We start from the raw sequence: 24072 nt of genomic DNA, 5'->3' as shown, positions 1-24072 counted from the left end.
AAACAGTGCAAGACAAAGTGGGGAGCAGACAAACAAGGATAGTAATCAGGCAAGAGGGCCACTGGGAGGCCAGCGAGGAAACAGGGAAACCAAAAAGGCAGGAGGGCCACTGGTAGGTCACACAGGAAAAGGCAGAAACAAGAATAATAATTAGGCAAGAGGGCACTGGAAGGCCACAGAGGAACAGGGCTAAGGAACAGTGCTAGGCAGACCACAGCAAGGAGTAGGCAGGGAGTCATGAGTGAAGCAGGCTTTTAAGGCATGGCATTGCTGAGTCCTGTGCCTTCAAGGCAAGCCTGTGTTGTGAAGTGTAGTTGGTGTATGAACCCTTGGTTCTGCGGCATAGATGACACAGCCTCAAGGGCGAACTCTCGAGATCTACCCTGGCAGTGGGCAAACGTGCCCTGTAGTGGGACAGTCTGGAGCTGCACCTTTACCAGCCGCCTCCCCCATGGTTTGAGCCCTTGTGTTCTGGCGGCCGGCAGGAGTTAGACGGGTCCCTAGGGCGGTGACGATAACTAAAGTCCGAAAGCACACTGAGGTCAAGGCAGGCATCGGACTAATGGGATCAGAGCAGGCCCGGTGCAACCAGGTGTGCATACCGTGAATGTGCACAGAGCGGCACACCAGGGGAGGCGGTGGGCTGGCGGCAGCAGGAAAGGCCGCGGGCCGCTGCCAGAGCCTAACCAGTTGGTGGCCTGTGAGAGCCTATGTGTCACACATAGGCTGTCACAGGCACACTCACACACACATTCACACATATTGTATCTATGAGAGTGAGGGAGAGGCAGCCTGAGTATGTTAGAGAGAGGGAGTATGTGAGAATGAATGTGTTATTGTGCATGTGTGTGAGAGAGAAGATAAGATTTGTGTGGCCCTACCTCCCCCAATCCACGACAGTTTTGGTGGTGGTTGGAAATCAGATCCCAGGTATGGAGAGCAGATTTTTAAATCCTTATTAGTTTTAATTTATTGGGTATAATTAATTGATTCTGCTTTTTTGAAAAAATTTTTTTTTTGGGGGGAGGGGGACTAGAACATTTTTTAATTGGATTTTTTATTCAGCTTTTTAAAAAAAATTTTGTTTGGGAAATTTTCATTCCCTATATGTACCAGGATCAGTCCAGACCGCTGGGTTGTGTCTCCTTTCCAGCAGATGGAGTCAGAGAAAAAAGCTGAAAGGCACCCCCTCTTACACTGGTGTGCCACCTGCAATCCTTCAGTATTTCTCTGACTCCAGTAGATGAGGGTGACAGAACCTGCGGTCCTGATCCTTTAAAAAGAAAACAAAGCAACTAGAAATTATAAGACCTAAGGGTGTTTGTTTCTACCAGTGGCTAAATCAAGCTGTTTAAAAATAAAAAAAAAAGTAGTTAGTTTTCTTCTGGATGTGAGCAGACTGAGTTCTCCCGAGGCTGCGGCCTCGGTTGAGGCATGGCTGGGGTTAGATACCCCGTCAGCCGTTTTCCCGGATCCACTTCTTCAACTGGTGAGTAGGGGGATTTACCGGTGGGCCAGTCCCTCCCCCTTGCACGCTGAGACGGCATAATTCCTCGGGGAGGCTGTCTGTGCCACGATTGAGGTCCCGGGGCGTTTTTTTTACCCTGGGTGGCTGCATGTCAGCTTTGAAAAAAAAAAAAAAGTTATTATTCTACCATGCGCGCAGGTTTCCCGGGGCTCTGGAAGGGCGGTTTTCACCAATTTTTTCAGCCTTGTGCTTGCTCCCTCTCCGCTGATATGCCGCAGGGTTCGGCGTGTTCAGCATGTTTTTTTGTACACGATGCCTCCTGGGAAGGGAAAGACCGTCGGGGAGTAGCAGCAGGTCATTTGCAGCACGTTCCCGTGGCACAGGGAGGAATTTGCACCTCTGCCGGCCTCGGTCTGCCCCGTCCCCATCTAGCAAGGGAATGGCGGCCATTTTGCCTCCGCCACGCTCCAGTGTAGGGCTGGATGCAGGGGAGGGGAGATCCCTCCTCCACTCTCCCTGCCGAATTTGAACCCTGTTAGATAGCGGCTCCTAGTGCCTGCCTCCCCTCCGAGCTCTGACCCCCCACGGGGGCAGCTTCCCTTTTCTTCCAAATTTGTGCTTTTAATGCGCAAGGCGTTTTTGGAGGCCGATGCTGAGTTGCAGGCTGAGGAGCCTCCGTCTGCGAAGGTGGCTAGGCTTTCTGGGGGTTCCGATTTCTCCAGGAGGAGGACGGGCCATATGGATTTGGATCTCTCCGGTTCAATTGCTAGTGGACCGTCTCCAATTCGTTGGGTTTTCAATTTTGCCAAGAGCTAATTAGTCTTGTCCCAGGTGCTGAACTTCTTGGGTGCTCAGTTCGACACATCGGTCGGCAAGGTCTTTCTCATGCAGGAGCGAATCGACAAGTTAACAGCGCAGATCCGTCGGCTGTTATCTCTACCGTTACCCCGGGTTTGGGATTACTTGCAGGTGCTTGGTTCTATGGCGTCTACTTTAGAGTTAGTCCCTTCGGCCTTTGCTCATAAGAGACCCTTGCAGAGGGTGTTACTTTCTCGTTGGGACCCGAAGTTGGAAGAGTTCCGGACCCGATTGCCGCTCTTGGAACCTGCCAGGTCCAGTATCCATTGGTGGTTGATTCTGGCCCTCGTGCAGCGCGGGATGGACCTGGAGGAGCCCCAGTGGGTGATCATGACGACAGACACCAGCCTCTCCAGCTGGGCTGCAGTTTGCCAATCGAGGGCAGCACAGGGCCGATGGACAGAGCAGCAGGCGAAATGGTCCATAAATCGCTTGGAAACCAGAGCAGTACATCTGGCATTGCGCAGTTTTCTACCCCTGGTGAGCCATCGATCAGTGCGAATATTGTCCGACATTGTGACAATGGTGGCTAACATCAATCTGTTGTGTCCGTCACTGTCCGACGTCTCTGCTCCGCCCACCTTACCTCGTTGGCGACTCCCTCCGGGGTTGATGGAAGGCTAGCTGCTGCGGATTCTCCAGGCCGTCCTCCTCTGGCGTTCCCGGACCGGCTCGACGCTGCAAGCCGCCATGTTGACCAGATGCCTTAGGGCGCGCGCGGCCCGACTGATGTACGGGCGTTGGCGTGAACCTCAGGGGCATCCCCCTGAGATGACGGCATCAGCTCCAGATATTTAAGGTCTCAGTTTTTGCTAATAAAACGAGTTAGCAAGGGCATTTGCTACCTCCGGGTATCGCTGCGGATGGGATTCGCTCCCCACAAACCTAGCTACTCTGCCTCCTCGGACTTCACTAGAGGTACCCGCTCCTCGGGGGCCTCGCTCTCTCTTTTTCTTTTCAGGTCGCAGTCCAGAACCGGTACTCGCTCCTCGAGGGCCCACGTCCCGGACCAGCTCCTGAATACCACTTCTGCTAAGACGTCATCCCTGCTTACAACATTAGTGAGTTTCCATCTATCTCTCAGAGTTTTCCCTGGAACTAGGTACTCGCTCCTTGAGGGCCTAATGCATACCAACTCCTGGGCAGCCTCAAGAGACTATTGTGTGAGCGTTACCATCAAGGACTTGTTCCTGAACTCTGCATGTCTTGCTTACTCACTTTCTTAGTTTCTCTTCAGCTCGGCCACCTTGGGATCGCTGTTCCAGTACCTGAGAGACTACAGCCCAGCCGGGCGCTTCCAGCTCACTACTGCCACCTCTGGTGGTTTACTATATTTTCTAATGAAAGAACTAGTGTGTGTCTGTCTCCTACACTAAGCCTGACCAGTGGTCCCTCTCGGGAGCTTCCCCGAGGGCGTGGTCACCTGCCACTAGTCCAAGGATCCACCCACAACTATTCTAAATAATAACAGATTGCTGTCTCCAACAACTCCGTTAATAACAGATTGCTATCTCTCAGCTTTAACAACAGAGCTCTAATAACAGAACACAAACATCAGGGGGGAACCAGAAGTCATCCAGTGGCATTGGAGGCTGACCAGCTAATGCCCTCGGTGGAGCGCCATCTGGTCAGTCTAGCAGCTTCTCACATAGCCAGGGTCGACAATGTTCAGGTGGATTTTCTCAGAATCTAGATCCTGGAGAGTGGGAACTTTCCGAAGAGGCGCTGCATCTCGTGACTCGTCGGTGGGGTATTCCTCGCCTGGACCTGATGAAGACTCAGAGAAATGCGAGACGGCTCGTTTCTTCAGTCGCAGGAGGGAACACGGAGCGGAAGGTGTCGACGCTCTGGACCTGCCATGGCCTTGCGACATTCTGCTGTACGTCTTTCCTCCCTGGCCATTGGTTCGCAAAGTCTTGTGAAGGATAAAGGCTCACACAGGCTCAGTCGTCCTCCTGGCTCCGGAGTGGCCACGGCGGCCGTGGTTTGCAGATCTGATCAACTTAGCGGTGGATGATCCTCTTCAGCTCGGTCATCTACCGAATCTTCATCGACAAGGTTCAGTATTTTTCGATCAAGTTGATTGCTTTTGTCTAGCGACTTGGCTTATGAGAGGCGGCAGTTGAGGAAGAAAGGTTATACGGATTTGGTTATTTCCACCCTCCTGCAGGCGTGAAAAACGTCTGCTTCGCTCACCTATGTTTGAGTCTGGAAGGTTTTCAATTTGTAGTGTAGCGGGTTGAATGTGTCCCCACAGTGTGCTTCAATTGTCCATATTCTAGCGTTCTTACAGGAGGGTCTGAAGAAAGGCTTGGCGTGCAGTTCTCTCAGGGTTCAAGTAGCGGCCCTGGGATGTTTGTGGGGAAAGATTGACTGGACATCCTTGGCGTCTCATCCGGATATAACATGTTTCCTGAGAGGTGCTAAAGATTTGAACTCTCCGGCTCGTCCAGTGTGTCCTTCTTGGAGTTTGAATCTGGTTCTCCATGGCTTGTGCGGTCTTCTGTTTGAGCCTTTGAAACAGGCCACCTTGAAAGACTTGACACTTAAGGCAATTTTCCTGGTGGCTATCACTTCGGCATGGCGCATCTCTGTGCTTCAAGCGTTGTCCTGTAGGGAGCCTTTTCTCAGGATTCAGGGGTGTCCCTTAGGACGGTGCCCTCCTTTCTACTGAAGGTCGTGTCGGAGTTCCATTTGAATCAGACCGTGGAGTTGCCTGCCTTCACAGATTTGGATCGGAATTCGCCTCAGGCTCGCTGTTACGCTTGGGCTGTGTTCTGGTGTAGTGAACACCACCATCTGGAGTGACTCCAGGTGGAGAGAGATAGGGATGGCTGGAAAGTCTCTGATGATGGTGATAGTGGAGCAGAGTAAGGCTGAAAGCAGTGTCAATTCCAGACTGGGTCAGGGCAGGCGGCAGGCAAACAGTGTCAGGATCCAGGCTGGGTCAGGGCAGGCGGCAGGCAACAGTTTCAAGATCCAGGCTGGGTCAGGGCAGGCGGCAGACAAGCAGGGAGCCCGAAGGCCACACACACACGGCAGGGCAGAGGGCCCGAAGGCCACACACACACACGGCAGGCTGAGAGCCCTAAGGCCACACACTCACGGCAGGGCAGAGAGCCCGAAGGCCACACACTCACGGCAGGGCAGAGGGCCCGAAGGCCACACACTCACGGAAGGGCTGAGGCCCGAAGGCCGCACGCACAGTAAGGCAAAGCAGGCAGAGCAGAAGGCCTGAAGGCCACACGCACAGCAAGGCAAGGCAGGCAGAGCAGAAGGCCCGAAGGCCACACGCAAGGCAAGGCAGGCAGAGCAGAAGGCCCGACGGCTACACGCACAGCAAGGCAAGGAAGGCTAGAGCAGGGAGCCCAAGAGAGCTCGATGCAGAAGCCTCGATGGAAATGCTAAGCAGGGTTATAAAGGGAAGTGTGGAACATAGAGAAGACAAGGGGAACCAGTCAGGAGAACATGCTCGCGGGGGACCTCTGGTGGTGAGGCGGCTGCATAGCAGCCATGGTCGTAACACTCGCGACTTGCGAAGATTAGATGTGCGGCGGATTCTGCTTCGCTATCTGGAGGTCACTAATGCTTTTCGTTTGTCTGATCATTTGTTTGTCTTATGGAGTGGTCCTAAGAAAGGACATAAGGCAACTAAAGCCACTATTGCCCAATGGTTTAAGGTAGCCATAACTTTGACATATATATGTCTTGGACACGCAGTACCGGATGGTTTGAAAGCGCATTCAATCCGTTCTCAGGTGGCGTCTTGGGCGGAGTGTCAGTTTGTTTCACCGCATGAAATTTGCAGAGCGGCTACTTGGAAATCTTTAAACATTTTTGCTAAGCATTACCTTTTGGACATCCATGCTCAGGATGGCGACTGTTCTGGCAGTAGTGTTCTTCGAGCAGGACTCTCCAGGTCCCACCCCATTTAGGGCAGTTTGGGTATATCCCAACGGTCTGGACTGATCCTGGTACGTACAGGGAAAGGAAAATTGGTTTTTACCTGCTAATTTTCGTTCCTGTAGTACCAAGGATCAGTCCAGACGCCCGCCCATTGAATCTGGAGAGTCTGTTCGGTATCGTTTTCATTCTGCAGAAAATTCTCAAATGGACAGCATTCACATTGCATATGGAAGTACTCCCTCCATGTACATAAGTTCCAGAAGTTATGCAGTTTTTTCATTAGGTGGTTTGATATAGCCATTGGTTCTTATGTTGAGGTTATGATATGTTTCATTCTGCTATGGTATGGATTATACTGAAGGATCGCAGGTGGCACACCAGTGTAAGAGGGGGTGCCTTTCAGCTTTTTTCTCTGACTCCATCTGCTGGAAGGGAGACACAACCCAGCAGTCTGGACTGATCCTTGGTACTACAGGAATGAAAATTAGCAGGTAAGAACCAATTTTCCTATATTCTATTCATTAGCTGGTTTGAAATATTCTTTTTATGAATATAACTGATCATCTCCTCCTGTAACCTAGATACTTGCTCTCCACCCTTGCCTAATCCATCCCCATCTTCCTTGCTGCTAACACCGGCCACCCTGCGACAGGTATTCTCCCATCAGCTAAGAGATCACCACCCCCCAGACCATTCTCTGCCCCTCACTTACCTCTCACCCCAACCCACTCCCCACCACCCCTCTGCCATGATTACAACTCCCACCAACAAAAGACAGTCCTTAGAATCCACCACTTCAAACATGCTGACACTCCCAATACCAACACTCAAACACACAACCCCAAGTGCAACACACCCTACCTTACTCATATCTGCTCGCAGCCCAGATCCACTTACACAACTCCTGGGCCTCGCAACCTTCACACTGATCCTATTTAACTCATAATCCTTAACCAAAAAAATCCCCATACTCAATGACTTATTACTCGATGAAAAACCGGACATTTGTGCTTAACAGAGTCCTGGCTTAAGGATACTGACTTATTTCTACTAAACCAACTCATTAACCACAATTATGATATCTTCTCAATCCCCAGACCCAAGAAAAGAGGTGGAGGTATACTACTCGCCGCAAAAAAAAAAAGACTTCAAGCTGACTCCACAAACAGTCAACCTCCCCCCCAAATTTGAAATTGGCTTATTCAAATCTCCTAACTTGCAAATTTACTTAATCTACACACCACCTGGCTTACTAGACAGGGACCCTTCTCCCCTTATCAAATTTATAGCCGCCAACATAACATTTGACACATCTACCATTATCCTCGGAGACTTTAATCTCCATATAGACACCCTTCCCCTATCACCTACCTGTGAAACACTCTTGGCTTCTCTCAATGCCATGGGACTCAAACAGATAGATCATAACAAACCCCACTCACAAAGCAGGCCACTCCCTTGATTTAATCTTTACAAATTCCTTACTCATTCCTGGCGCCCCCTCTTACACGCCTCTCCCCTGGTCAGACCACTTCCTCATTCGTACTACCTGTTCCATAAAAAACACTGTCACCAGGTCAAGCGCAAAAACAACCATCCACTTCAGAAAACCTTGCACCAGGGATGATTTAATATATGCCCTATCCGATCAGCTTAAAAAACTTGACCTAACTGATTCAGAATCTGCTGTATCATCTTGGAACCACCTCACCGGCAATATCACCAACAAGATTTGCCTATTAAAAACAAAGGTAATAAACCCAGCACTTAACATAAAAAAAACCCTGGTACACCCCAGAATTAAAAGCTATGAAACGCACTCTGAGAACTCAAGAAAAGAAATGGCGCAAAGAATCTTCACCCACTCAATTAACAAAGTACAAATCCCTCCTACACTCTTACCATGAACTAATTCTTAAAACCAAACGAGACTTCTATGCACAAAGAATCCACAACCTACAATTTAATCCCAGAGCCCTTTTCTCACTCGTGTCTGATCTTACTAAAACTTCGCCAATGTCCATTCCCAGCGAGGAAGCCAAAATAAAATGTGAGGAACTCGCACAGTACTTCCATGATAAAATAACCAAACTTACAATATGATTTCCTACCCCCACCCCATTCATCAAAGCTCCCCTAAAATCCCCAACGCCAATCTTAACACCTTTGAGACCACTGCCTCCACAGAAATAGAAGCAATTCTCAAGAAAATGAGACCATCCTTACATCCATCAGACACGATTCCCACCAAATCCCTCCTGTCAATCCCCAACATAATAGCACAGACCATAGCTAATATAATCAACAGATCCATCACCCTTGGAACTGTGCCTACTCCCCTTAAACAAGCCATCGTCAAACCGATAATTAAAAAACCCAGTCTGGACACAGCTGATCTAGCCAACTACCGTCCCATATCCAACTTACCTTTCATAGCAAAAGTCCTCGAAAAAACTGTGACCTGACAACTAACTGATTACCTTCTCTTCGCATCTCAACACGGCTTTCGTAAACATCGTAGCACGGAGACACTGTTGACCACCCTTACTGATTACCTCCTTAAAGGCCTAGATAAAGGGCAATCATACATTCTGGCCATTCTCGACATTTCATCAGCCTTCGATACCATTAGCCATAACATTCTAATGGAACGGCTCACTGAAATTGTCATCTCTGGTATCCCACTGCTCTGGTTCAAATTCTTCTTAAGCAATAGAAAATACAAAGTCAAAATAGGTACCAGTGAATCCAAGGTGATCAACATAACACGTGGTGTACCTCAAGGCTCCTCCCTTCCCTCCACACTCTTTAACATATATCTACTGCCCCTCTGCCACCTCCTCTCAGAGCTTAGTCTCCTGCACTTCTTTTATGCAGATGATGTGCAAATAATTATTCCCATCAATGACTCCGTACCCAAAGCCTTTAATGCCTGGGAATCCACCCTCTCTGCTATCAACAATCTCCTTACCAATCTCTACTTAGCCCTTAACACTAATAAAACAGAACTCATTATTATTGCTTCCCAACACAACACTATCAATCCTACCCCCTCCAACACTCTCCTGTCCACCATCACATTCTCTCAACACAAACGTGACCTAGGCGTCACTCTGGACACCCAACTCATTTTAAAAAAATGTATCAACACCACACTAAAAGAATGTTATTTCAAGCTCCACACACTGAAAAAACTAAAACCCCTACTGCATCTCAATGACTTCCGCTCAGTACTACAATCCATTATTCTTTCCAAAATTGACTACTCTAACAGTATCCTCCTAGGCCTTCCCAAAAACACCATAGCCCCTTCCAAATGCTTCAAAATGCCGCTGCACACATCCTGACTGGCACATGTAAAAAAGAGCATACTACCCCTATTCTCAAACAACTTCACTGGCTCCCAATATCTTCCAGGATTAATTTCAAGACACTCTCCCTCATACACAAAGCCCTTCACAACCCTAATATGCATTGGTTTAGCGACTCCTTACAGTTCTGCTCCACCACCAGACCCACCAGATCGTAATATTGGCAACTCTATAAACTCCATCACCTAAACTCACCCACCTTACCTCTATGAAAGAATGCTCTCTATCTATTGCCGGACCTACACTATGGAACACAATGCCCTCCGAATTACGTCAAGAACTTTGCCCCAAAAAATTCAAATAAAAACTCAAAACATGGCTGTTTAAACAGGCCTATATAAGCTACACCTAACCTCTGCACTCTTCCCCACCTCAAAACCTCCCTCCTACTCCCCTCACTTTGACCCTAATGCCGTTCAACAGTACCTGCAATCCCCTACTACCCCTTCCTCACCTCTTGATCCTACTCTCTCTGCCACCCTAGGCTGCTATTTGCCTCCCTGCCCAGCCTACGGCCGCCCTTGGCTGCTCTACCTCCCTTCCTGATCTCTCTGCTTTCGCCCTACCTCTTCGGCTCTTCCTCTGTTTCCCTTCCCCCCCCCCCTCCCCCCATCCCTCGATGCACCCTTACCCCGCAACTAATCCTAACTGTTACAATTACTCTCTTTAGTGTTAAAACATAATTGTATCCCCCTTTCCTGTGAAAACCCTCCATTTCCCTTTCCCTTTTTCCCTCATTAGTGTTAAAATGTAATTGTTATCCCCCTTTCCTCTGGCAATCCTACTTTTCCTTCTCTCCACACCTTTTCTTTTGGGATACCCTCCCACCCCCCTTCGTAAACTCTTAACTTCAACTATGCTTCCCTTCCTGCTTTCCCTCCCAACCTGTGTCATAGCCATCTCACTGGTCTGGCTTGTTGTGATTGCTTTCGTATAGTATTGACCCCTGTCTTGCTGATTGCATGTTATAGCTTTAATACTCCCCCCCCCCCCCCCTCTAGTTTGAATTGCACCGATCCCGGATTTGCTTTCTGCCTGTTATAGTTTTAATGCACCTCCCGCCCCCAGCGTGAATTCAATTTTATTGTAAAGCCTTGTTACGCTGCATTATTTGTTATCTGGAAACCGATGTGATGTTCCCAACGATTGTTGGTCCATAAAAATGTTAGATAAATAAATGAATGAATATGACTTTACTATTATGATTGTTTTATATTTCTTGATTTTATTATTTAATGTTTTATGAAGAATAGTAATGTTTCTATTTTCCATTGTTGCTCTGCATATAGAGGCTGGCTTGTTGTGGGTTCCAGTTCAGTTCTTCTCAGCATGTTTCTGTTTATACTTTCTGATCTCTTTATTCTGGATTTGGTCAGGGTCTCTCTGTGTTCTGCATATGTGACTGAGGTAAGGTATTTTGCTAGCATGTAATTTTCGTACAGGGATCTATAGCAGCCTGATTTCCTAATAAGTGCTTTTATTGGTGTTCTAGGGCCTGGTGTAATATGTGCAGTATTGCCTTTTCATAGATACAGTTCTTAGGGGTTTTTTTGCTATGGGAGGTTTACTATATTATTTTGGTAATTCCGTGTATTCATGGCTTTCTGAGGGCCAAGTTCACATCCAATACCCATTACAGAAAGTCTAATTCCATAGGAGTTCCAAGTGTCTTTTTTGCAGTGTTTTCTGGTTGGCACCACAGGAGTGCATGTAAATATAATATGCGTGTTGTAAGTGATATTTTTGCCTCAGAAGACTGTACTCTTGAATGTTCTTTTTCATATAAAATATGTTATAAATGCATAATTTAATTGTGTGTGTTTGTAAAGGGTGTGTGTGTGTGTGTGTGGTGGGGGGGGGGGGGGATTGGCATGTGTGCAAGGCTGTAAAGTTTGCCTAGGGTACCTAATACACTTCCTTATCCATGGGTTCTGAACGGGGGGGGGGGGGGGGGGCTTGTCAGTTTTTAAAAATATTGATTGCAGGACAGAGCTGGGCTTTATTTGATAGGCTCGGGACAGGTACTGAATGAATCGGGGTGGGGGGCAGCACAGTAATTTTTCACACAGGGCAGCAAAAAAATCTAGCATCGACCCTGGATCAGAGACAGGCCAAGGTTGGGCCAGGCAGCTAGTGGTCAGGTCCAAGCAAGAGGTCAAGATCTAGAGAGTCAGGCCAAGGTTGGACAAATCCACATGGAAGACAGTGGAGAAGACGGATAAGAGAAGGCAAGGCTGGACAAGAAAAGCTGGGGAAGAACATAAGAACATGCCATACTGTGTCAGACCAAGGGTCCATCAAGCCCAGCATCCTGTTTCCAACAGTGGCCAATCCAGGCCATAAGAACCTGGCAAGTACCCAAAAACTAAATCTATTTCATGTTACCGTTGCTAGTAATAGCAGTGGCTATTTTCTAAGTCAACTTAATTAATAGCAGGTAATGGACTTCTCCAAGGCTGGAGGCAAAGTAAGATGAAGCAAGGCTGAAAGGCTATCAGGAACACAGGAACTGGAATGTTAGACACCACATGCTGCAAGGCAAGAGATTCATTGCTGAGGCATCGGTGGCTTCTCCAGAAGAGACTTAAGTACAGGAAGGCTGGTGATATCATCATAGGGTTCCACAGCTGAATTCCTGTCACGGGTCTTTTAAACGTCGGGCTGGGAAGCAGCAGCATGGCGGTGTCCTTTGCCTCGATCGGCTGTGTTGGGTGTTGGCAGCGTTCCTGCCACGGGTAAGTGCTGGTGGTATTGGCAAGTAAAGAAGCTTGCAGGAAAGCCTGCGAATTGCGCTTCATAACGTGCAATGATCATATTGTGGCCCACTGAGGGCCCTTGCAGGTTGGAGAACCACAGAGCGGAGAACCACAGGCTGTATTCCAGATGCTGTACACTGGTCATCCAATGCACATGTCACTGATTAGCTTCTCTACATAGTTGCTTCTCAGTATTCCCTTGCTTTAGTTATGCTGCAGAATAAAGAAGGCTATTATCTGTACTAATGGTGTCCCTGTGGATGGGGTATTTTTAGTTCTTTAAAAGAAACCTCAGCCTTCAAGGACTCCTTTATTTTTTCCAGGACCGATACAGAGTTTACAGCTCTATATTACATATTTTTTCCCTTTAGTGTGATCTTTTCCTAGCTGCTTCTGTTGAACCTCCAACAGGATTTTGCTGTTGCTGAAACTCAGCAGATTCTTGACACCTTCGGCTCAGTGCTACAGCTGTTAAATTTATGAATAACTGAGTCCAGACTTTTCTGCAGAATAATGATGAGATATGGGAGGGGAGAATTTCCTACATAGTTGTGAAACTACTTTAGCTTTCCTTCCCATCACAAGGCCAGATAATAGGATGTTCTCTCTTTTATTTTTAAGAGTGCTGCCAGTGACAGAGGAACTACATATCTTTATTTTCTTCATGGCTTTATTTTTCTGCACAGAATCTTAAACTGAGATTTGGTTTTTTGCTAATGGTGATGAGGTTAATGATTCTGAGGTTGGTCTGTACTATATTCAGGGCTTCTTTGCCTCCCATGATTATGCTTGATGTTACCCAGGTAGAGAGTCCATCAAGCTAGGTTGAGAGAACATTGCACAAATCTCATCTTTGGGTGAGTTTCCTCACTCCGAAGGTCATCACATTTTCACAAGAGAGCACTGTTCTGTTCATACGACTCACTTTGAATGTCAAAGTGGCCATTAACCCCTACACTAATACCTAAACCTCACCTCGAGTTACTAAGTAGGCCTCCCATAGAGATATAAATACCTATCTAGCGTAAGGGCATTATGGCTAGGCTCTCTCTCTCTCACAAGAGAGCACTGTTCTGTTCATACCACTCACTTTGAATGTCAAAGTGGCCATTAACCCCTACACTAATACCTAAACCTCACCTCGAGTTACTAGGTAGGCCTCCCATAGAGATATAAATACCTATCTAGCGTAAGGGCATTATGGCTAGGCTCTCTCGCTCTCTTGCTCTCTCACTGTCTTTCTCTCTCAGCTTAAAACCACTCCAAAACAGCATGTGCAAAAAACATCACAACCATAATAAAGCCCTATCACACAGCTTTTACACAAATGACAAAGGTGTAGTTTAAAGCCATGCGATACAGCTTTGCAAAACTGTGAGTCCAGCTCACTTGGCCAAAATTCCTGCCCCAATATCCTTCCCTTTTCCTCATCTGCATCGCACCAAACGTTATGGCATTTTCGCATGCGTTAAAGGCGTTTTTTGCATGCGAAAACGCCATATAGCACTTTGATAAATGACCCCCTTAATTTGATAAATTACTTGGTTTTTGTATTTTGTACATTTTTTTATTTGTATTTAGTTTAAATATTGTTTAAAAACAAAGTGAATGTTTTCTGTTTAAAAAATTGAGTTTTTTTACATATTCAGAGGTGTGAATCTTAATGCAAAATTTGCTACAAAATTTGTTAACTCTTCCCACAGAATCTTGAAAAATCTGCTATAGGAAACTGGTGACTCTGACTATACTAGCACATTTGGATACTCTGGGTCCATTTTTTTTTTATTACTTTTACCCTACAGTCTTTTCCAAAAAATGCTTTCCTTGGGCTTGATATACTAAGCTGTTTTTTCCCACAGACACGGAATGGGGGAAAAAAAGCCTTAGCAGGGCCCTTTGACTGCTGCTGCTACTCATTTTGGCATTTTCCAGTATATTTGCTCTAGTGCTATTTGTAAATAATATTACTGCTACAGTGTTAGTGTTTGTCTGTCCCTTTGCCTTCTGGCACCCTAAGTTTCTCTTCTTCACCCATAACAGATCAGAGAGAAAAAATCCAGCAAGATTGTCCTGTGTGATTTCTGATATGCTCCCTGCAGGCACATTGATGGCACCATCTGCCTGGTATTATTATGTATATATCTTCTGTATATTATTACTAGTACACTAACCATAACTGTCTTCTCTTGCTGCTACACAGTGTATGCTAAAATCACTCCTAAATTTATATTAAATAACACCTAAAAGAACACAAAAAATAAAAGTCAGTCGTAGTCACTCTTTGGAAATGAGGCCTTGTCGCTGCTGACATTCTTTGCCTCTCCTATTACTTTCATTAACTTCCTAAAACATACTTTTTACTTCACTGCCTTTTCTCATCACTTTGTTGTCCTTTTTGGCATATCTTTCATCTTCCTACTTATCTCTAGTAATTTCTTAGTCTGCATTCCCTCCTAGGCAGCGCACAGAGAACTTGAGGCAACCTTCCCTGCTGACCGCTGCTTTGAAGTGGCAGTGGAGGCCAAAATACCACAAAAATCTATAATATCCTTGGTATTTCATTCCAGACTGGAACCAGAAATGATCCATTTCCCACTGTTAATTTGCAGATTGAATTTTCAGCAATTTCCACAGCCCCCTCCCCCCCACCCCCCAGATGATTTTGGAATTACAAAAGTCAGATCCCCTAGAATTGAAGGACGTGTAGCTATGTTCATCTATAAACTATTTGTTTCTGCATGCTGCAGGGAAATGCTGGAATTGTCAATATCTGAAATGAGAAGCACTGTAACTGAGCTAGAAAAAAGACTTGGCAGTGTTGAGGATGAAAGTAAGTACTAAGTGCATAATTCACTATATTAACAGCAGAGAACTGAAATTTTTCAAAAAGTGTGTTTTTACCTGATTCATAAAGGAGTTATCATGTATACACCTAAAGGTGAATCAAACCAGAGAAAACTACTAGAATGCATTAATCATTATGTTGAAATTTGAAACATAATTAGACAATCTGGAGGGCTGGCCCAATATAGTACTATTTTGTTGCCTTGCCAGGAGTCTAAATTCAGTTTCCGCTTCAGTCCCATTCTGCACTCACAGCCTCAGGGGGGAGCATAGGGATTACTTAGTTGGATATACAGTCCCTGGATCACTTATCAGCAGTCTCTGGAGGTGACTGTAGACACAGCCAGCTTTAGGGGTATGAGGCCCATGTGATTGCACAGGGCGCTGTGGAGCAGTGCTGGTGCAGTATGATAGCATCCCTTCCTTCTCTGTTTTCTCACTGGGTAATCATCAGCACTTTCACTCTGACCTCCTCAGTAGGCTGCAAATACTGCCTCTGCAGCCTCACACTGCACACTCCCACAGAGCCACAACATGCTGAGAGATTGGCGTTCGTTGTCTTTACTGCTGCTCCCCCCTTCCCCCCAGTCCCTTGATAGCAAAACAGGCCATGGACCTGTAAAAAAATAAAAAAATCACTGCTGCCGGTGGGGTGGAGGCAATCATGTAGCTAGTGTGTTGGTGTCATCAGGCCCTGCGTGCGGATCCACTGCAACAAACACTAGGCTCTCCTGCAGCAGCAGCATTTTTCCCACACAGTAACTTGTTCCTACTGCTCCCCTCACACCTGCCCTACCTCTGTCTCAAAGTGGCAATGGGACTTTCTGCTCCTGTTTCACAGCTGCCCTCCGCTGCAGGCTCCACTCGTGCATGTTTGTCTCTGCAGCCCCTGCCTGTGGAGCTGCTGTGACAAAGACTAGGCCCTGCTGCAACAGCATTTTTCCCACGTGGTGACAGTGACCTGCTCCCACTGCTCCCTCACACTTGCTCTGCATCAAAATGCCGACAGGAGGCAGCGCAGGGATCATCCACCCCCTGCTTCAGTGCAGGGATCATCCACCCCCTGCTTCAGCGCTGCTCTCAGCTGCTGGCTCCTCTCATGCTGGGCCTGCGGCAAAATTTAATTAAAAAAAAAAAATAAAACCACCATCAAGGCCTTCCAGCCCCTACCCCTTTCCCACACCAAAAGAGCAGCAGCAGGATCAAACCTGGATTCAAATTACTTTGGGACCACCATGCTTACTGTCTGAATTCTCCTCCCTGACCACCAATGTAAGTAAAAATATATTTTTTAATGGAAGTGGGAGAAGAGCGAGAGCACACATGTGTGAGTCAGGGAATGTGTGTGTCAGGCAGAATCTGAGAGCATGTGTGTCTCTGTGTACACATGTGAGACAGGGAGTGTGTCTGTGAGCATGCGTGTGTGTGTAAACACGTGTGAGGGAATATGTGTGAGAGCGTGTGAGTCAGGGAGCCTCTGAGAGCATGTGTGTTTATATGCGTGTGCATATGTGAGGGAACATGTGAGTCATGGGGCACGTCTGTGAGCATCTGAGAGCGCATGTACATATGAGTGAGCATGTGTGTGAGGGAACATGTCTATGAACATCTGACAGATTGCGTGTGTGTTAGTGAGCATGTGAATGAGCATGTACTTGTGAGTGAGCATGTAATAGTGTGTGTATGAGAATTAATATGCATGAGAGTATGTGTATGAAAAAAAAGAGAAAATGTATGCACACCTTCTCACCGTGAACTAATCCACAACAATCTCAGGGTGACTGGAATCAAAAGTTCCCAAGTATGGCGAGCAGGACATTTTTTTCCTTACTAATATTAATTATTGGGTTTTATTTGATATGCTTGCTGTTTTGAAATATTTGATTGATGTTTGGAAACATTTTTTAATTTTTTATATGAATTTTCAATTATTGGATGATCTATGAATCGGCTGTTCCTGTACTTACCCAGATCTGTCCAGACTCCTTCCTGGATTTTGCCTCCCTGCCAGCAGATGGAGACAGAGAAAATTTTACTGACACTGCTACATAATCTAGTGTGCCACCTGCAGTCACTCAATAATTCTCTGTCTCCAGTAGATGGCAGATGGTGTAAAACCTGTAGTCTGGAGTATATATATATATATATATATATATATATATATATATATATATATATAATATAGAGAGAGAGAGAATAAAAGAGAAGAGTGATCTCCAGTTCTTCCCAGGGAGTTATGTCCTGGTGGGGCCCATCCATCCTGGTTTGAGATGAACAAGCAGGGGGATGGTGACTCTTGATGGCAGCTCACTCTGAGATTCCCTGGGAGTGTTTATCTGGTGGTACAGATCCCTCATCCCCCACAAAGCAGCGTTGGTTCTGCTGGCAGCTCTGCATTTGGGGGTCGCATCTGAACAGGGAAGTACTGAATTTCTGTTCTTCTTTCTCCCGGGGCTAGCAACAATAAAAGATGCACTATTAAAGCTTGCTTAACAAAAAAGCAAAAGCAAACGGGGAGCATAAAATTGTTTCCTTGTGTTGAATCGATTGGCCAGTCAGTCAAAGCCTTGATCGCTGCTGTAAAGCTGGTTACCCGGGGTTTCTTGAGCTCAGGTAATCAGGGTAACGATAATGATGCATTGCTCAGACCACAAGACAGTGGCGTGCGTCAATCAGTGCTGTTCTTGTGCAGAATCGCGGTCACGACTAAATACACTTGGCTTGTGTTCTGTGTGCATCCCTGGAGGGGAAGGCACTTCAGGGGAGCCCAGCACTAGACCAGAGGCTAATTGAGCCTCATGGGTGATGGGGTCTAGCACTGAGGCTTTCCCATCAGCGCGGGAATGGTGGCCATATTCAGTTCCCTAACCATGTTGGCAACAGCGGAAGGAGAACAAGGGAATCCCCTCCTCAATTATCACTGGTGGTTCCTTGTCCTGCGGAGGTCTACAGAGGCTCTGACATCAAGGAGGAGTCTCTGGCTCATGTTCCAGGGAATTTGCAGAAGGTTTCTTCCGATTTCATTTTGTTTATTCTCAAAATTATTTTTTTTTTTAATTTTTATGCATTTCACAAATTATCACAAGGAACACCTAGTTATGCAATAGGTTGTACAATAAATAAGACAAAACCTAAAAGGGTTACATTCAAGAAATGGTCAACCAACCTCCATTATTAAAAAGAAAAAGGGGGGAGGTTTACATTAGTGGGCAGATTTCAAGAAATACAATAAAAAGAAACAATGAGAACCACCAGTTATTATCTATTTACCAGTTAACCTTCTGGGGAGTCTAACAATATGCGCAGTTGAGATGGTTCAAAGAATATATATTTACCATTTCTATATCTAATCATGCATTTACATGGATAATGAAGCTGAAGCTGATCCCCCTTAGCTTGTACCTCAGCATGCAGTGATAGAAATGTTTTCTTCTAATTTGGGTTGCCCTTGTTAGATTGGGATATATCCAGATTTTTTGTTTATAAAACAAAAGACATCTATTATGAAGAAAAAGACGTAAAACATTATCTCTATACACTTGAAATGCAAACGTAACCAAAAGTGTACCTCTATATGTAATTTCAAGGTCCTGGGATGTTTGTAAAAATTCTGTTAAATCAACGATGTTCCAGGACTTAGATTTTCTTGAGATCCTTCTAACTGAGGTTTAGAGATCATGTAAGCCTTGATTATAACAGGCATAGCAGATTCAGAAATCGTAAAATTCTGAGATAGATAGTTCCTAAACAGTTCCTAAACAGTGGGGATAGTTGTTTTATAATAGGGAAATTAATTATCCTCAAGTTTAAAGAACGTAAACTGTTCTCAATATTCTCGATCTTCGAATTTACTATTTCAGATTGAACCAGCTGGTGTTGAACCTTTTCCATTTTCTCCACTTGAAGATCTATTTTCCCAATCTTGTTTCCTTGTACCATCAATTCTGCTGAATTTTGTTTCACTGCACTATTACTTTCTTTAACTAAAGAAGCTAATGAGCAAATAGAAGAATCAAAATTGACCAAAACATTCCACAGAGATTCTAAGGTAATATTGCAAGGTTTAGAAATTTTTGAAATGCCAACCTGCACATTTGTTGTCTCTCCAGCCATCCAAGGGTCTGACTTAGCTTGAATCAAAGTCAATATCTGTTCCGCTCCTTCAGGTTTGAGAATGGCGCAAGCAAGATCCTCTCTTATTGAAGGCCTGCTCCACTGCCTCCGCAGCGCTCTATGTTCCCGCTTTCCCCACTGTCTCCTGCCTCAGTCCATCTCCAGATAATATCCCTTGGAAATCACCCCGGGATTCGCACAAAGCCAACGCTTCCATCCTGGGGGGAGATGGTATCTCCGGTGCTCCCGGGCTCAGGGAGATCTCGTCGGCCAATGGAGGGGGATTCCGCCCAACAGCCCCCTCCAAAGCAGCCACCGCTCTGGGAAGTCGAACCGGCGTCATTCTGAAAAGCTCCTCAATTCTTGGCTGCTCCAGACCGGGTAAGGGAGAACTAGCTATGTTCTTACGTAATCTTGCTTTGCGCTTAGTGTGGGGCATAGCAGCGAGGAAAAAGAAGATCAAAAAGGTAATAGTGCAGGAGAGCTTCTCAGCATGTGCCTCAATGGTCGGCCATCTTATTCCCCCCCAAGTCAATTCTCAAAGCTTATTTAACGGATCAGGCAGCAGAGAATGCTGACTCATGGCCCCATTCTTCAGGAGGTCTTGGTCAGTCATCCTGTAAAAGGAAAAAAGAAAAGCTCTTCAAGCTTTCAGCGATTTTTGGGGCCTGTTGCAGATCCAGGCCTAAACGCTCTGAATGTGCAGGCAGGCTTGAGTCAGCCAAGTGATAGACTGTGGCGGCAGATAGGTGTGTGCGCGCATTTTCGCTGCATGGCGGTTTCTTGACGTGAGCACACATGCATGGCTACTTCTGCACTTACGGCTACGGCATCTTTGCGCAGGTACTTATGCACATATGATCAAAATCCTAGACTTGAGCGTGTGTTTGTATGGGTACATGTGTGTATACAATCACTATCTACACTTGAGCACATATTTGTGCATGTCCTTGGAGTTACATGCGTACACCTAGGTGGCGTTGGTGTGCGTGCAGGAGTCGAAGTTCAGGAGAACTAGGCGCCGGGACGAACAAGTCCAAGCACCTTGTTATCTGTGAGGCTTGCCATCTGAGGGCAATCCAACCATCGCTCTCTCTATGCCTGTGTCAGTGCTGTCTAGATATTCCAGGCGAGTTGGCTACTAGAGAGTTTGCCAATGTTGGTACATCCCCTTGGCCTATGGTGTCTCCAGGGGAGAGTAGAGTGTAAGGTGAAGCAATGCTCAGTTCTCCTTCCTCCTTGTTCCCAATGGCAGAAGCATCCCCGAGAGAAAGGTAAGAGAGGGTCAGGTTTGGGTCTATGGGCCCCGGGATCCATCCTCCTTCTCTTGGGGGGAATTTTTCCAGGGCCTGCAGACCTTTCTGCAGGACTACCCGGTGAAGGTGAAGCAATCTAATAAGTAGGGGGTCATGTGCTCGGGCCTCCCATTTGTCATCCATGGTGGGCAAATGCTGCAGGGAGACTATCCCTGGATGGGGATCATGGTATGTTGGAGGATTCCGATGGGGAATTGGCTTTCTCATCTCTAGAAGAGGGAGAAATTGCACCTGACTGGGAACCACATTGGACTCTACTTAATGTTTTATCTTCACAAAGATGAGTTGCCGAGTCTGTTGGCTGATACTCTGAAGATGCTGCTGCCTGATGACTCAGGCTGGTTTACATCTCTCTCAGGAAAAGCAAGGAGTGGATTCTGATGGTAGTTCGCTGTTGGAACCAGGAGCTGCAATATTAGTCGAGGTGGCTGTGACCTTGGAAGGACGGTCGCCAGATATGTAGCTTCAGTGAAAGTGGCTAGGCAACAATTATGGCTATGCAATCGGTTTGCAGACAATATATCTCGCTTTTATCAAAGATGGGTCCAGATTACAATGCACCAATAGGTTCTGGAGGTGGTAAGAGATGTCCAGGCTCTGGAATTTTTCCGAATTCCTCTGTACACATTTATGGCTTCTCCATGCAACTCTTTACAGAGGAGAATGGCAGTGGGGACTACGTTAAGGAGGCTATTGGATTTCAAAGCCATATTCTTGTTCCCAGATCCCATGAAAATAAGGGAGCTAGTCCTTTTCTTTTGTCATGCCCAAGGAGGAAGAAGAGTCCTTTTGGCCCATCTGAAAGGGGTCAATCAACTTTTGTGTGTGGCTCATTTTCGAATGGAAACTCTACATTCTGTAATAGTGTCAGTACAAGCAGGAGAATTTTTCACGTCTCTCATCCTGGCAGAGGCTTATCTACATATTCCCATTTGACAGGAACATTGATGTTTCCTACAATTTGCCATCCTGGGATGTTATATTTACTTTCAGGCCCTGCCCCTTGGGCTGTCTACTGAGTCCAGGACCTTCTTCAAGGTCATGTAGCAGCATCTCTACACAAGGCAGGCATTCTGGTACATCTGTATCTGGATGACCGGTTGGTGCTGGTCAAAAGTACAGAAGAGTCACTTGGCATCTAGCAAGGTTTTTTCCTTGTTTTAGGAGCTGGGTGGTGAACTTGGAGAATAGCCACTGCCATTAGCAATGGTTACATGGAATAGACTTAGTTTTTGGGTACTTGCCAGGTTCTTATGGCCTGGATTGGCCACTGTTGGAAACAGGATGCTGGGCTTGATGGACCCTTGGTCTGACCCAGTATGGCATTTTCTTATGTTCTTATGTTCTTATGTAGGAGCACTCTACAGCTGTCTCAGGTGCTAGATTATCTCGGCGTGAATTTAGATATGGAGCAGGGCAGGGTGTTTCTCTTTTTGAGAATTTTGTACCATCAGTTTCCAGGCTGGAGTTGTCTTGGAATGGCTTGTGCCCACCCTGGATGAGCTGTCCCCAGGACAGTGCTCTGCCTGTGCCCTGCCTCTGAGATCCCAACGAGCCTTTATTCTGACAAAATCTCTTATTGTCCTAAAAGCAAGCATGGGCAGTAAAAGATCTTCTGCCTTTTGGTTTGTCCTCTGGTAGCTTACGCGCATTACATGGTTAAGACAGCAGGATAGTCTGAGGAGGTTATTACCACCTTATTGTAGGCCAGATGATCTTCCACATCCTTAGCGTATGTGAGGATGTGGAGGGTCTTTAGGTCCTGCTGTACCGTATACGGAGTGCAGCCTATTTAGGTTATAGTGTCTCATATTTTGACTTTTCTGCAGGAGGGTTTGGTCAAGGGTCTGGCCTTTAACTGAGAACCTCAATGTGTCACCCGCAGATCGATAGCCTGGTCAAGCACTTCAATCATGTAAACCGGACTGATTTGTATTGTATACAGGAATTCTGGTATATAAAAATTAAAAATAAATAAATCAATAAATCAGGTGCTCAAACAAATATATTGAGAAAATTTGTGAACGAAGATGGTAAGAACTGAGACACATTACTACCTTATATGCTGTTTGCAATCTGCGAAGTACCATAGAGCTTTATGAAATTTTCCCCATTTGAGGTATTATATGAAAGGAAACAGAGATGAATTTTGGATGTAGCATGTGAGACCTGGGAAGATGAATCAGACCCCTGGCAGAACCTAGTAGACTACATGAACAAACTACAAGATCACCTAAAAAAGGCTGGGAGGCAGCCCACCTATGACTGGAAAAGGATCAGAGTTCCCAAGCTTGAGCTTATAATTGTCCCATGGCCCAATGAATATTCCAGCTGGGGGACTGTGTCCTTGTCCTCCTCCCATTATCAAAAAACAAGCTGTTAGCCCTTTGGAAAGGACCTTATGAGGTCTTGGAGAAAATCCGGCCCGCTGGATTACAAAATAGCTCAGCTGGATAAACAGGAAAAAACTTAAATCTACCAGTAAACCTCCTGAAGAAATAGGTGACACAGAAAGTGGACCAAACCCGTTCCTTTCAGAGAGCAGCTATCCAATTCAGACAGCTGACTTGAAGCAGCTAGGAGAGAAAAACAAGGAACCCTTCTCAAACCTGCCTGGTCATACCTACCTGGTGCAACATGATATCTTTACATCTCCTGGAGGTGTGGTACGCCAATGACCCTATTGGACTCCCAAGGCCAGGCACTGAGTCATCGAGACCAAAGTGAAGGAGATGCTCTAGCTCGAGGTAATAGAGGAATCTAACAGCGATTGGTCCTTACCCATAGTGTTGGTGCCAAAGCCAGATGGGAGCATAAGATTCTGTATTGACTTTAGAAAGGTCAATAAGGTCTCAAATCTCATTGCCTATCCAATGCCACGAGTGGATGAACTGATTGAGCATCTGGGATCGACCCACTTTCTCTCTACCTTCAATCTTACGAAAGAGTATTGGCAGGTGCCTCTCATGCTCTTGACGAAGGAGAAGACAGCATTCTCGACCCCTGGTGGAGTTTTCCAGTTCACCGTGCACACACGTATGTACAGACTGCCAATTTTATAACATACACGCATATATATGCATATGGTATAAAATGACCACGTCCAATCGCGTGTGCCTGCATATTCATATGCATATATGCCCGCTCAGCTGTTTAAAAGTTATTGTCCCCAGGAACAGCCAAAGTCCACCTCCGTTTTTAATCTGGCTGTCCCTAAGCTGCTATCGCTCGAGTTACAACAAGATTTTTTAATCCTTATTAGTTTTAATTCTTGAGTGTTATTTGATGTTTCTGCTGTTTTGAAATATTTTATTGGTGTTTTGGGAAATTTATAACATTTTTTAATATCGGATGTTTTATTTATCAGATGTTTTGAAATATGTGTTCTTATTAGTATGGTTTTACAATTATGGTTCATGATTTGTATTTCTTGATTTTAT

At 45.9% G+C, this 24072-nt stretch overlaps 1 protein-coding gene across 4 annotated transcripts in view; it reads left to right on the top strand.

Moving 5' to 3' along the window:
- CCDC169 (coiled-coil domain containing 169) overlaps positions 1 to 24072 on the top strand; it is a 183904-nt gene that overhangs the window by 53351 nt on the left and 106481 nt on the right. For 2 of the 4 annotated variants that reach the window (XM_029602710.1, XM_029602712.1), the window contains 2 exons: positions 14400 to 14483; positions 15107 to 15189. In XM_029602710.1, the coding sequence (XP_029458570.1) occupies positions 14400 to 14483; positions 15107 to 15189 (167 nt within the window). Of the gene's footprint in view, positions 1 to 14399; positions 14494 to 15106; positions 15190 to 24072 lie in introns of all 4 variants that reach the window. The other 2 variants (XM_029602713.1, XM_029602711.1) reach the window with 2 other exon arrangements.

The sequence above is a fragment of the Rhinatrema bivittatum genome, chromosome 5 (assembly GCF_901001135.1).
Source record: "Rhinatrema bivittatum chromosome 5, aRhiBiv1.1, whole genome shotgun sequence".
NCBI classification, from domain to species: Eukaryota; Metazoa; Chordata; class Amphibia; order Gymnophiona; family Rhinatrematidae; genus Rhinatrema; species Rhinatrema bivittatum.
This window is presented reverse-complemented; position numbering and strand designations above follow the sequence as displayed.